Source organism: Aquila chrysaetos, chromosome Z (assembly GCF_900496995.4).
Source record: "Aquila chrysaetos chrysaetos chromosome Z, bAquChr1.4, whole genome shotgun sequence".
NCBI classification, from domain to species: Eukaryota; Metazoa; Chordata; class Aves; order Accipitriformes; family Accipitridae; genus Aquila; species Aquila chrysaetos.
The window spans coordinates 4,572,647-4,586,007 of NC_044030.1; the positions used below are offsets into that span (position 1 = coordinate 4,572,647).

The 13,361-nt window shown below is 42.5% G+C and overlaps 1 protein-coding gene across 4 annotated transcripts in view; it reads left to right on the forward strand.

Moving 5' to 3' along the window:
- The first annotated feature begins 434 nt into the window (after nt 1–434).
- The window catches only part of TMEM161B (transmembrane protein 161B), a 57,467-nt gene continuing 44,540 nt past the window's right edge, over nt 435–13,361 (forward strand). For 3 of the 4 annotated variants that reach the window (XM_041121017.1, XM_041121018.1, XM_041121019.1), the window contains exons 1-2: nt 12,561–12,579; nt 12,668–12,771. In XM_041121017.1, the coding sequence (XP_040976951.1) occupies nt 12,698–12,771 (74 nt within the window). In that variant the 5' untranslated portion in view covers nt 12,561–12,579; nt 12,668–12,697. Of the gene's footprint in view, nt 617–12,560; nt 12,580–12,667; nt 12,772–13,361 lie in introns of those variants that run through there. The other variant, XM_030004618.2, reaches the window with a different exon arrangement.

The following is a 13,361-nucleotide window of genomic DNA, read 5'->3' on the forward strand; positions in this document are numbered from 1 at the left end:
AGGGGAAATTAATGACCCAAACCCCCAACCCCGCCGCCGCCGCCGCCCCCGGTTTCTCTCCCGGTGGACACCGATTCCGCCGCCCTTCCGCGGGGTGGAGGAGGGAAGCCGGCTCTCGGGTAGGGGGGAGGGTGGTGGTGAGGAAAGACCTCCCGTGTCACGTGACCGGGGTCGCGCCAGTGCCCTGCCCGGGACCGGCTGCCCTTGCGGTGCCTGACGGGACTCGCGCAAAAAGTGTGCCCCGGTGGCCGCTTCCCCCCGCCGCCGCCGCTTTTCCTTCCGCCCGCGGGGGGCGGCGGAGAGGGCCCGGAACGGCAGGCGGAGGAGTTTAGCTGCCAAAGCGCGGCCTCGGCGCGCAGCCGACCCCACTCCCTTCTCCGCTCAGGCAGTTGTGTGGGCAACACAGGCGGGCTTCGGGCTGCGGGCGGAGGGGTCCTAGCGTGACCTCCACGGCGAGGCGTGCGCCGGGCGGGAGCCGGCGCGGCGGGGCCTGGCGGGAGCGGCGGACGGTCGGTCGGTCGGTCGGTGGGCCGGCCGGCGGATTTATGTGCTGGGAGCGGGGCCGGGCCGGGCGGCTGAAGCGGTGGAGGCGGGCGGGGCCGGTTCGAGCATCATGGTGAGCGGGGATAGCCCGGGGTGGGGGGCTGTGTGGGGTTCGGGAGGTGGGACGGGGCGGCGGTGGTGGTCGGGGTCTCTGTGGGGTGCTGAGCCTCGGCGGCGGGGACTCGCTGCGTTCCGCTCCGCTGATGTCCCGTGGGTCGGGGTTGAGGTCCTGCCGTCCCCGGGCCCGCCGTGGCTGCAGCAACAGTTCGTGGGTTTGGGGACGGCTGGAGCGGGGGGGGGGGGGCGGAGACCCTTCATCCCGGTTATTAGTACTCATTAAGAAAACGGCCTGCCGTCTGCTTCCTCCCCGCGACTGTACGCCGAGAAGCGGTTTTACTTCCCAGTGGTTATTTCCTTCGCTGGTTTTCCACCGAGAAAGAGAGCGAGCCGCCTCACTCGATGGCCTGTGCCAGCTTTAAAATGTGTTTTTATGGGTATATAGAACTGCCTGTTCGTATCTCCTGTAGAGCCCCTGTAAATAGATCATTTAATTAGCTGTGGTCTTGAATGTGCCTACAAACCTTTGCCGAACGCTTTGGTTTTCATTGCTGCTAGTTAATTTTCAGTGCCCTGGGTTACGTCGCAGCCGTAGTATATGCTGTGGTGAATACACGCAAATACGTTGGGTTTATGAAAAATCCTGCCTCAGATTACTTTTGTTGATGGGTGTTTTAGCACAGACACAACTTACTGCACTCGGCATAACGCGCAGTAAATGAACTTGTAATATAGGTAGTAGCAGAAGAGCAGAGTTTGGTGGAACTGCTGCTAATGAGCTTGTTGGACATCTATAGCTTGAATAGTGGAGGCCGAGTATTTAATGAGTGGACCTCCTTGGCTATAAAGATGTGCTGAATTTTGCTTTTTGGTCTTAGTTACCATTTAAAACACCAGAGTAGATTGGTTCTGCTTTTGAACTACTTATTTTACAGGTATGAGATATACACAGCACCATAGGGGTACATGTGTGCAGGTGTAAAAACGTATTTTGTATGTGCCATCAGTGCGTATATTTTTCTTCCATATGGATATAAATGTCAATATGTCATGTTAACTATGGTGACATAGTGTTTGTTCAAATGATGGAAGTCTTGCTTAGGGAATACACTTTAGAGTTATACTGTGAGTAAAATCTGACTTTTAGCTGTTCTAATACTTAAATATTTGATCGTCTGATTCTACTAACTTTTTTTTAATTATGTTTTGAAACTGAAGGGAACTGTGCAGGTTTTTTTCTCACTATGTCTTTTCCGCCATTTTTTTTTCCCTATTCTTTTCTCTAGAGGTTAATCAAAAGGTCTTGAGAGGCTCCTGTCATTTGTAGGAGTGCATGGGTGCTGTCATCTAGCTCTGTATTTGAAGCTGCTTTTGGAAAGTTGCAAGCAAGTACAACTTTTCCTCTCAGTGTAGGTCCTTATTTAAATAAACTGAGTGCTTGCTTCTATTGCCTGATGGGGTTGAAAAATCAGGTCACTTTTCTTTGCTAGTTGCTGGCAGTGTGGACAAATAATCTTTGTGTGTGATTCCATGACGTAAGCAAAGTGAAAAGATGATAGTCTACTTTTAGGCAGTTTGGAAGCTGTATTCTCCAGTTCCAAAGCAACTGGAGAATGAAATGCTCATCAGTTTCTTTTGCATCAAGAGGCTTATAAATCAAGTCGTCAAAACAATTTACTGGCAGCGCTCTGCCAAGTTGGGACTGCCAGGACTCATCTGTGTAGTTGCAACGCCAGTTATGCTCACAACTTTAAACTCTGCACATTATCTTAATACTGTATAAGGCCATGGTGTTTTAGACTGTTCAGCAGAGGCATGAAACACTCTTTGCTTTTTATCCTTGGAAGGATTCCTGTAATGGCAAGGCCTGCTATTTAAAAAGCAAATGTTCTGGAGAGTAAGAGCTTCCAGAGTTCCTACTTGTGTTAATTGGAGAAGTATAGGTAAATTGGATTTTTAAAACCTTTGAATAGTGATAACAGAATATAACCTTGTGTCCTAGTTTCAGCTGGGATAGAGTTAACTGTCTTTCTAGTAGCTGGTACAGTGCTATGTTTTGAGTTCAGTGTGAGAAGAATGTTGATAACACTGATGTTTTCAGTTGCTGCTAGTAGTGTTTAGACTAAAGTCAAGGATTTTTCAGCTTCTCATGCCCAGCCAGTGAGAAAGCTGGAGGGGCACAAGAAGTTGGCACAGGACACAGCCAGGGCAGCTGACCCAAACTGGCCAACAGGATATTCCAGACCATGGGACGTCCCATCTAGTATAGGAACTGGGAAGTGGGGGTGGGGAATCGCCGCTCGGGGACTGGCTGGGTGCCGGTCGATGGGTGGTGAGCAATTGCACTGCGCATCATTTGTACATTCCAATCCTTTCATTATTGCTGTTGTCATTTTATTAGTGTTATTATCATTATTAGTTTCTTCTTTTCTGTTCTATTAAACTGTTCTTATCTCAACCCGTGGGTTTTGCTTCTTTTTCCCAATTTTCTCCCCCATCCCACTGGGTGGGGGGGGAGTGAGTGAGCAGCTGCGTGGTGCTTAGTTGCTGGCTGGGGTTAAACCACAACACCTTGTTTTTTCCTTTGTACTAGATCAGTTCTCTGAACTAGTTTTACTTGTAATTTGATAATACATTGGATATGTGTTGGTGTTCTGCACAACAGACATTCTGTATTGGCTTCTTCAGTAATCATGATAATTCTGTGATTTTATAAATGCCCTTGTTCCAGTCATGAGACTTCTATAGCAATAACTTGATTTGCCTAATGATCACTAGTTCTGTAGTGCTTGTGCTTAGAGAGCCTCAGTGGAAAAAGAAGCAAGACTGTCAGGTAAAACACAGTTGACTGGCTGGAGTGTAGTTTTGGTTTGAAACAAAACACCTTTTTCAAAGGGATTCATGCTGCTGTTGACTGCTTCCATCCAGCAGTTTATGGCTCTCCTTTGAATATGTGTAAAGACACTGGTCAGGAGGGAAGTGAAGTTTGGGTGGGAAAGAGCCACAAAGGTGAGCAGTTTGGTAGTCCTGAATTCCTTTTATGTTCTTCATGCCACCTTATGCATCTTTTGTTTATCTCTGCTATGTAGTAAACAGTGGTAGGTGTAGGAAAATACAAATTCAGGGAAAACTTGGCCATGAAAAAAGAAAAAAATGCGAATTCTGAAGAGGTGTCTTGGCATAGATTTCTTTCCCAAAATAAGCTTTATGAATGTCTGATTTTTACAAATAGTAAGATTTGAACTGCCTCAGATTGCCAACTATACAAGATATCATTCTGACTATAGGTATTTTGTGAAAGTAGCCTTTTTTTCACAGGAGGCATTCATTTTAAGACTTTGCACAGTAAGCTCACTTTTCTTTGGCCATCCCCTATAACGTTTTCTACTGTTCAGCAAACAATTTTGAATTGCATTTATGTTTCAGGAGAGCACTGACTTGCTTTTGTAAACTGCAGCTTGAGCATGGATGTGTACAAATGGAAGAATTTTGCATGTGGAAAAGTCTCAGCTAATAGCAAGAGCAATAATGTGTCATCGATTAAATGGCATGTCAAATAGGATGTATAGATTTAGCTGCTAGGCTTCATAAACACCATTGCCCTTTTGGAATTGCAGAAGATAAGAGTATTTGTTATATTCTCGTAGAGGTCTTACTGGTCGCTACTAATTTAAAAGCTTTTCCATTTCTTACTTGATGATTCACAGCCTTGTTAGTATGTTTGTGTGCTACCACTGAAAGAGATTGGTAGGCCCTGAATTAAGGTCTATAGAATACTTCAGTGCACTTGTGTGAAAATCTTGTTTTCACAAGACTTGCCACTTCAGAAAGTAAGTAGCTGGCATTGCATTTCTGAATGTGAAGTTGTAAATTGGATTCTACTAGCTGCTTCTTCAGGCATGCAGTTGTATTGCTACTGCAATGCTGGTGCATGTGGCAGTTGGCTTCAGCTCAAGGCCCTTGGCTTGCATTGGAGGAGATGGTTATTGTTAGACAACAAGTAGTTTCAAAGTCCTGTATAAAGCTAGGTGTTTGAATTATTTGTAATATCTAGGTATGTGGTAAGGGAAAAAAAGAGGGAAAAGTCTGACCTGTTACTACCAGTGTGGGAGAATAACCTTGGGCAAGGTCAGAATGAGGAAACTGGAGTGGTGTCTTGGTGTAAAACTATTAACCTTGGTTATCTTTGCTTTGCATCTTCCGTAAATCAATTCATGATGAAAAGAAAAATGTCCTTTAGGCAGAAACACTTTTAAAAATTTGTTTGGTTTTTTTTTTGTCACTATTCCGAGATAGCTGTGGCTGTATTTTAAGTATACTTAACTTGTAGATAAGAGTATTGTAACTTTATCTTAAATGCTTATTCTTACTTTTTGTTCTCCTAATTATCAGCAGCTGTGTCTCCAGGTATGTAGTATAAAAGGCATAGACTGTGAAAACCAAAGTCTAAATTATAGTTTTTTCAATCTTATACTGTTGCCTTTTGGACGTGTCATCTTTTTTTTTTTCATGATTTTAAAAATTTGGCAACCTTCCCTTTAATGTAGCTGCTAACACTTCTCTTGTAGACCACTTATGCATTCTGTGCTATGTTTTATTACAAGCTTTCTTGTATGACGTGCTGTATTGCACAAGCAAAAGTAAGAATGCCATACCTACTTAAGGTCCTGGAACTGAGCACAGTCCTCAAGACTTTTAACACACCTCTAACCAAAGACCTTCCTCTGTCACTGAAACACAGCCAGACCGCAGTTTATTAGACAGCATAGTCCCTACGTGGTTGTACTATTTCAGTTTCATCTTTGACCAAGAAGTTGCTTGCCAGCCTCTATTTTGCAGAGAAACAGACTTAACTGTCTTACGTAGTTGTCTTTTCTTTGGGCCGAGTGGTTCTCGGCGTTATACAGTTTGACAGAAATGTCTCTGACCAGCGAAATACTGACTTTTCTCTCCAGTGTCTTGAATATGGATTTCAGATTCCAAGCTGGGAAGCTGAAGCATGATATGGGCATGGATGTATGTGGAAACAGAGAGTGCCAAAGGTCTTATGAAATGTATTCAGATAATGTAATTTTCCACAAACTGTTCTGTAACTGCAGACCCTTTACTTAATCTGTGCAGCAGTTCCTTATCTCTAAGAGGTGAATAGTGCTTCTATTACTTTTGAGTCAGGCCTGTTAATGACTGTGTACTCAATTACTTTATCACAGATCACATGGGTTGATGCGTTCCAGGTTTTGTTCACCAGAGGCCCTCAATGTGATTGTGGACTTTGCCCTTGAGCATCTTCTCCCTCAAACACATACACCCTATGAAGCAGGGCTAGATTTTTTAAGTTGTGGATTTCTGGCCAAATTCTAAATTCTGTGTCCTCTAATTTAGAGTATGGCAAGTAGAGAATATACAATACTGGTGGGAACCAACACCTAATCTTCATTCATGTTCCTGAAACGAGTAGTTTTGAATTTAAACTGGTATTAGTGGTAATGGGAAGACTTAAAAGTATGTGGGAGACTTGATGTAGACAGAGCCTGAATTGGAATGAATGTTGTATTTTGGGGTTTTGTGTGTGGGGAAAAAAACCTCCATGTGTTCTAGTGTTGCAATATGAGATAGTTCAGGATGTTGTAGATTTTTCCAGAGTGTATTAATAAACATATAAGTAGTGTGTAACCATGTACAGGCAAAAGAGTAGAGTTGGGAAAATATGCTTTGCACACAGCATTTTATTGTGAGTGGATGTATCACTTACTGTATTCCCGTGCCATGTGTTCTTGGCTGATTGCAAGAAGATTAATGCAGTGGAATTTTTTAATTTCATGTGACAGCTTTACTCTGTTAACCTATTGCTTGTGGTTGGTTACTAACCTTCAGGAATCAAGAGAAAAATGCCTTGATCAAGTGAGTTGATATATCCATTTTTTAATTGCTTGAAGTATAGAAAAATACCAGAAGGGTATTTCCACCACAAAGTCAGATTTAAAATTAAGATTACAGTTGTCATTGTTTTTTTAAAATTTTTTTTTAATGGCTTAAAATTTGCTAGGTTGTTTTCAGTTGTAAGCTGAAATATTTTTGTAGGTATTTATTTTTAAGAAATGCAACAGTAACATTTATGGGAATGAGTAAGATGAATTTCTGCTGAAGGGGGGCAGGGAGGATGCAGAGAGACTTTCAGTGGCTTTAAGGCAAAATGATCCTAAAGGGTTCAGTTACAACTTGCAGCCTTCTCTTGAGTAAGGAACTGGGTTTCTGCACGTGCACTTCTAAATAGTCTGTTGAATTTTAAGTATTTTAGCTCAGCTGGTGGACCTGCTACTGTGTATAAAAAATAACTGCCTTGATTTGCATCATTTTCACTCCTGTTACCTTGAGTTGAAAAGGCATTTTCTTTCCCTTACAAATAGGAAGCCCTAGGAGTAATTGAAGAGACACACTGGCACCTGGTTAGGCAGTCCTCCTAATAAAAACATTATTCTAGAGAAATATTAATGTAACTTCATGCTGAGATAGTGAGTTTTGAGGATCATGGTTTAGTAGGCAGACTAGATGGAGGGACAGTTGTTTCTCTCTCACATTGGGTGGAAGCAGTTAGGCTTATTGTGAGGTGGTCAGAATAAACATTTTATTTTAAAATGCATGGTTTGTTTTGTAAACAGATTAAAGCATATATACTTCCTGAGCAATTTAGTAATTTAAATGTATCAAATATATTATGCAGGCAGCTTGTTTTAATAAATGTCCTTTCATTTTAAGTACAGTTCCCCTTAGCTAGGGAAGTGGTTTGAGTAATCTTATGCACAGGACTCCAAGATGCAAAGAAACCCTAATAAAGGTAGAGTGTTTAAAATGATGTATACAGCTTTCAATCCCGACCTTGATCCCTGGTCTTGGTGACATGGAGCATAAGCAAAAGTGAGGTCTTACTTTTTGAGGTACCTCAAAGAATTGATGGCACCAGTGTCAAGGAGTAGTAGAAATTTCGAGGAGGGAGGAGGCAAAGAGAGGCTTGAGTACTAAAGAAACCTAATGATATCTGAAAAAAAAACCCAAAGGTGTTATTTCAAATGGTAAAAAAGTAACGAGTACTTCTAACTGATATTTGACACTGTTATGAGATACGTAGTAACATATTAAAAGTGTTTACAAATGCTGAAAGGTAATTTATGCTATCTTAATCTCCCTCAATCATGTTATGTTAAGGATGATACTGGACATCACATATAACATTTCATCTGCCTATAATTTTTCATAAAAGCAGTATTGACACAATTTCTGATTTAATTAAATGAAAGAAAAGTCTTGAAGGGAAAAAAGAGAAGAACTTTCCTTGGTACAATATTTAAGACCAAGGAAGGTATTGCTGGTAAGGAGGGGGAAGGTTGACGAAGAGTGGTGGATGCTGTAGGTTAACAGCTGGTTGCATAGTAGGTGTTGACAGCAGGGACTTGGCTTGTGTAACCATAGGACCCTCTCTGAGGATTGAGGACTGCCAGGAATGGACAGCATCCACCTGACCAAGTGGGGCAAAAGCATCTTTGCCAACAGGCTGGCCAAACTGGTATGGAAAGCTTTAGACTAGGACTGAGAGAGTAACGAGGTGATGACTCACAAATTGAGAGTTGGGTTGGTAAGCAAAGGATGCAGGGTGATGTGGAAAGGAGTCCTTGAAAACAACTAAACAGGGCAAAAGAGGACCACATGAGTATATAAACACGAACAAGGAAATACCTGTATACAGATAATAAGGCCAGCATTATGGGGGAGAAGCTCTTGTACCTTTTCTAGGAAATTGGCACACTTGGGTGCTCCTCTGACCTGCCTGTACACTAATGGATGCAGCATGGGTAAAAAATGGAAAGCAGGGGGCTGTATGAAGCTGCAGAGCTATGATTTCATTGGGATAACAAAGACGTGATGGGATAGCTCATACAATTGGAGTGCTGCCATGGGTGGATGCAGGCCCTTTAGGAGGACTGGCTGGCTGCGATAATGAAGAGGGGGACTTGCTTTTAAGTGAGAGAGCAGTGGGGATGCATGGAAGTCTGTCATGGGATGAATAATGAACCATCTGAGAGCTTATGAGTTAAGACTAGAGGGCAGAGCAACATGCGTGATGTTGTAGGTGTCTGCTGTAGATAGTCTTAATCACGAAGAGGTGAAACATAAGGCCTTCTTCAGACAATGGGAAGAATCCTCAGGTTTCCAGGCACTGGTCCTATATGATACTAATTACCCCAGTATCTTCTGAAAAGGCAACAGAGCAGGGCACAAGCAATCCAGGAGATTTTTTTTATGTGCTTTGACGGCAGTTTCCTAACACAGGTGATTGAGGACCTGATGAGGAGAGGTGCTCTGCTGGACCTCAGACTTGCAACACTGGTCAGTGTTGTGAAGGTCACGCAGGCTTTGCCACTGACCATCAGATGGTAGAGTCCAGGAGCCTGAGAGAAGGAAATGAGGCAAACAGCAGGTTCACAATCCTACAGTCTGCTCAGAAGAGCAGACTTTGTCCTGATCATGCCTCAGGTTGGAAGAATCCTGTGGGACATGGTCCTGGAGAGAAGAGGTGTCTGGGAAAGCTGGTTGACTTTCAAGGATCACCTCCGCCAAGCTCAAGAACAGTCCATCCTGATGTACATGGTTGAACACAGAGCTCATGACAAAGCTCAAACATAGAAAGGAAGTATGCAAGAGGTGGAAGCAGGGTCAGGTCACCCAGGAGGAATATGGAGAAACTAAGCATGTAGGGGTGGGGTTAGGAAAGCCAAAGTCTACCTGGAATTGAGTGTGACGCAGAACATGAATGACAATAAGGAGACCTTTTACAAGTATATCAACAGCAAATGTATTGTGACAGAAAACATGGGCCTGCTGCTGACTGGAGCAGGAGACCTGATGGCAAAGGACATGGGGAAGACTAAGATGCTAATGCTGGCTTTGCCTTGGTCTTCACTGTTAAAGTTTGTTTTCAGAAATCCCAGGCTCCTGAGAACCAGTAGGAGAGTCTGGAGCAATGAAGGCTTACTTTTCATGGAAGACTCTCATGTTAGGGAACATTTAAACAAATTGTAGATACACAAGTCCATAGGTTCTGATGGGATGCACCCACCAGTGCTGAGGGAGTGGCCGATGTTGTTGTGAGGTCACTCTCTTTGGCCACCATCACTCTATCTTTGAAAGGTCATGGCAATCAAGGGAAGTTGCTGAGAACTTCGGAAGTCAGGTGTAACTTCTGCCTTCAAGAAGTGAGAATATGGGAACTGCAGGCTGGTCAGCCTCCCCTTAATACCCTTAAATACCCTTTAATACCCTTAAAGGAGGTAATAAAGCAAATAACCCTGGAAATTAAATTCAAATGTATTAAAGATAAGATGGTTTGGGGAATGGTCAGGTTGGATTTATGAAGGGTGAGTCATGCTTGACCAACTTGATAGCATTCTACAATGAAATGACCAGCTTGGTGGACAGGGGGAAAGTGGATATTGTTTATCTTTGCTTTAACAAGGCTTTCAGCAGTGTCTGCCATAACATCCTCATAGATAAACTGATGAGTTTTGGAAGTATGGACTAGGTGAGTCAGCAGTGAGGTAGACTAAAAACTGACTGAGGTGCTGGGCTCGAAGTGTTGTGATTAGTGGCACAAAGTCCAGCTGGAGGCTGGTCACTAGCGATGTGCCCCAGGAGTTTGTACTGGTGCCAGTGTTGTTTAGCACCTTCATTAATGACCTGGAAGGTGGAAGAGAGTACACCCTCTGCAAGTTTGCAGATGATACAAAACTTGGGAGTGGCTGCTATGTCAAGTAGTTGTGTTGCCGTTCAGAGGCTGGAGAAAGGGGTCAACGGGAATGTCAGGCAGCACAGCAAAGGGAAGTGCCAATATTCCTGAGGAGGAATAAGCCCAGGCACCAGTACATGCTGGGGGCTGTCCACCTGGAAAACAGTTTGGCAGAAAAGGACCTGGGGATCCTGGAGATCACAAAGTTGACCATAAGCCAGCAGTGAGCCTTTGTGGCAAAGGTGGCCAACAGCACTGTAGGCTGCAGTATGCTGAGAATCACCAGCAGGCTGGCAAAGGTGCTCACCTCTGCTCAGTACTGGTGAGACACTGGAGTGCTGTGTCTGGTTTTGGGCTGCCCAGTACAAGACAGACATGGGCTTACTGGAGAGGGTCCAGCGCATGGCCACAAAAATGGTGAAGAGACTGGACCATCTGTCATATAAGGAGAGGTTGAGAGAGCTGGGACCATTGGGCCTAGAGAAGGTTCAGCATGCATCTTATCCATGTGTATAAATACCTGATGGGGAGGAATAAAGGTGAAACAAGACTCTTAGTGGTGCCCAGTGAAGGAGCAAGAGGCAATGGGCACAACACAGAATATTCTATTTAAACGTAAGAAAGAAAAAAACTATTTAAGGCGAGGATGGTCAAACACTGGTAGAGGTTGCCCAGAGAGGTTGTGGAGTCTCCATCCTTGGAGACATTCAAAACCTGACTGAACACATGGCTCTGAGCAACCTGTTCTAGTTGACCCTCTTCTTATTGGGGGAGGTTTGACTAGTTTATCTCCAGAGGTCCCTTCCAACCTCAGCTGTTCCACCATTATGTAAGAATTGCTCTTTCCTTTTCCAGATTATCTTTATATTGAGAGAAACTTCTGGGAAAAATAATGTGTGGTTACATTTCCTCCAATAGAACAGGTGTGCTAGGTGGGAGGGGATGTGGTTTGAACAATGACAGTAGTGCATGCTGTGCTGCTAGTGGGATGTTCTCAAGGGACAAATACTATTACTTGCTTTGGGGAATAGTGGAAAAAATGCTTCACAAGTGTGTGAGCTAATCTGTGTTTTATTTGCCAATGTTTAGTTGCGTACTGCTTCCATAGGTAGAAATACTTTTGCCTCCTGACCTTCTATAGCACGTTGCATTAGTGCAAAGCTAGTGAAGTGTAGTTCCCAACTTCTACAACTATAGAAGGAAATATTTCTTCAAAATGTTGTTAGTAACTAGCAATATCAGAAACTTGTTATCTAAGAGTGAAAGTGAATATGAACTTTTATATGCCACCGCTTAAATGTGGTGTTTTGTGTGCTCATTGAAAAAGTGCCTATATTCCTTTCCATGAGAAGACATTCTGGAAAACAGTTTAAAAGAGTGGAAATAGCTTATTTCATTGATTCTTAGTGTCTTTTTACTTGTATGTTTTTGTAAACTTCCCTTGCCTATCTGTGTTTGATACTTTTTTCTCTTTACTATTGCTTGTGATGTTTTAAGCATGAAAATCTTGCTTGTAGATAGAAGAAATATGGGGTACATGCTTCATGCTTGTTTTTACCATGGTGTTAGTATTAGTTTATAGGATTTCATGTGCAGGATAAAAGTAATGCGATACACCATTTCACTCATTGTTATTTAGCTTTAGAAGTTTAATGTTGCTTTATTTAAAAAAAAAAACACAACAAACAAAAAACCAAAAAACAGTGACAACCAATAGTCGGAAATAAAGTTTGCTGAGTGACTGGGAATGAGATTGCGGCTGGCTCTGCTGAAGTGCCACATCTTGATCAAGGGTTGGATGTTGAAGTGAAGCTATGCTGATTCCTGTGTGCCCTCCCCTCTCAAAGGCTGAAATTTCATGATGCAGATGTTGTGAATTACTGTTAATTCCGGGGTGTTTGTGCAGTGTCAGCTGTTAAATCCTGTCAGAACTGAAGAGACCACAAAACCCAAGATTGTAATCAGTGATGTAATTTTAAGGCATAATGTCTTGTGAAATGCCACGTCCACATGTGGCCTTACAGTCTGTGAAACAGGGGACATATGTTACTGGCCTCATGACCTGGCAATGCTTTTTCCCTTTGATGAAGTATGTAACTGATGATAGCAAGTTCCAGGGGATTTCTTGAAAACTGACACAGTATGTTTTTTTTCCCCTCTAGTTTAAAAAGAACCAAAAAATGTTATCTCTACCATACAAGGTATTTTTAATTTTTTTATCTGTTTTTAAAGGTACTTAGCACTTTTCTAAAACACATATTGACTTGTTATTAACTTATTCCTCTACAGGGTGTGATAGGTGTACAGTTGGTGGTTACCATGGTAATGGCCAGTGTCATACAGAAGATCATACCTCACTATTCTCTTGCTCGTTGGCTTCTCTGTAGTGGCAGGTAAGATAAGAAACAGTTGCTATATGGTGTGTGAGTATGGTAATGCAATTATACATTTGAGTAATAACAGTAAAACATGCTACTTCAGGTTGTTTTCTTGAAAAATAATTAATCTGCTGTTCATAAATTCATTACCATAGCATTGTGACACCTGACTCACAGGCTCAAGGTATAAAGACAGTGTTGCTGTAAAAGAACAGACTTGTTTGTTGTTATTAATTGTATCAGTCATAAAGTTAGCTGTTGTCCAGCTCTTATATTATTAAAGGCGCAAGCTACATACTTTAATATTAAAAAGCTAAACTGAATACAAGACACTGAAGAATGGATGGATTTTTTTCTCTACGCTGCCTCAGTGTTCTTGATAATCCACCTGCTGATTAGCCTTGCATATAAAGAGTGCTTAGGTATTTATTAAAAATTCAATTTTTTTTAATACTTCATAGGACAGGATTAGTATAAATTTCAGTACACTACTTCCTCATAACAATAGATCAAACAGACATAATGAGTTGCAAGGGGAGCATTCCCTGTGTGGCTGTATCCATAATAAAAATGAAACCCAGCAGCTGTTTTGAATATAAATCAGT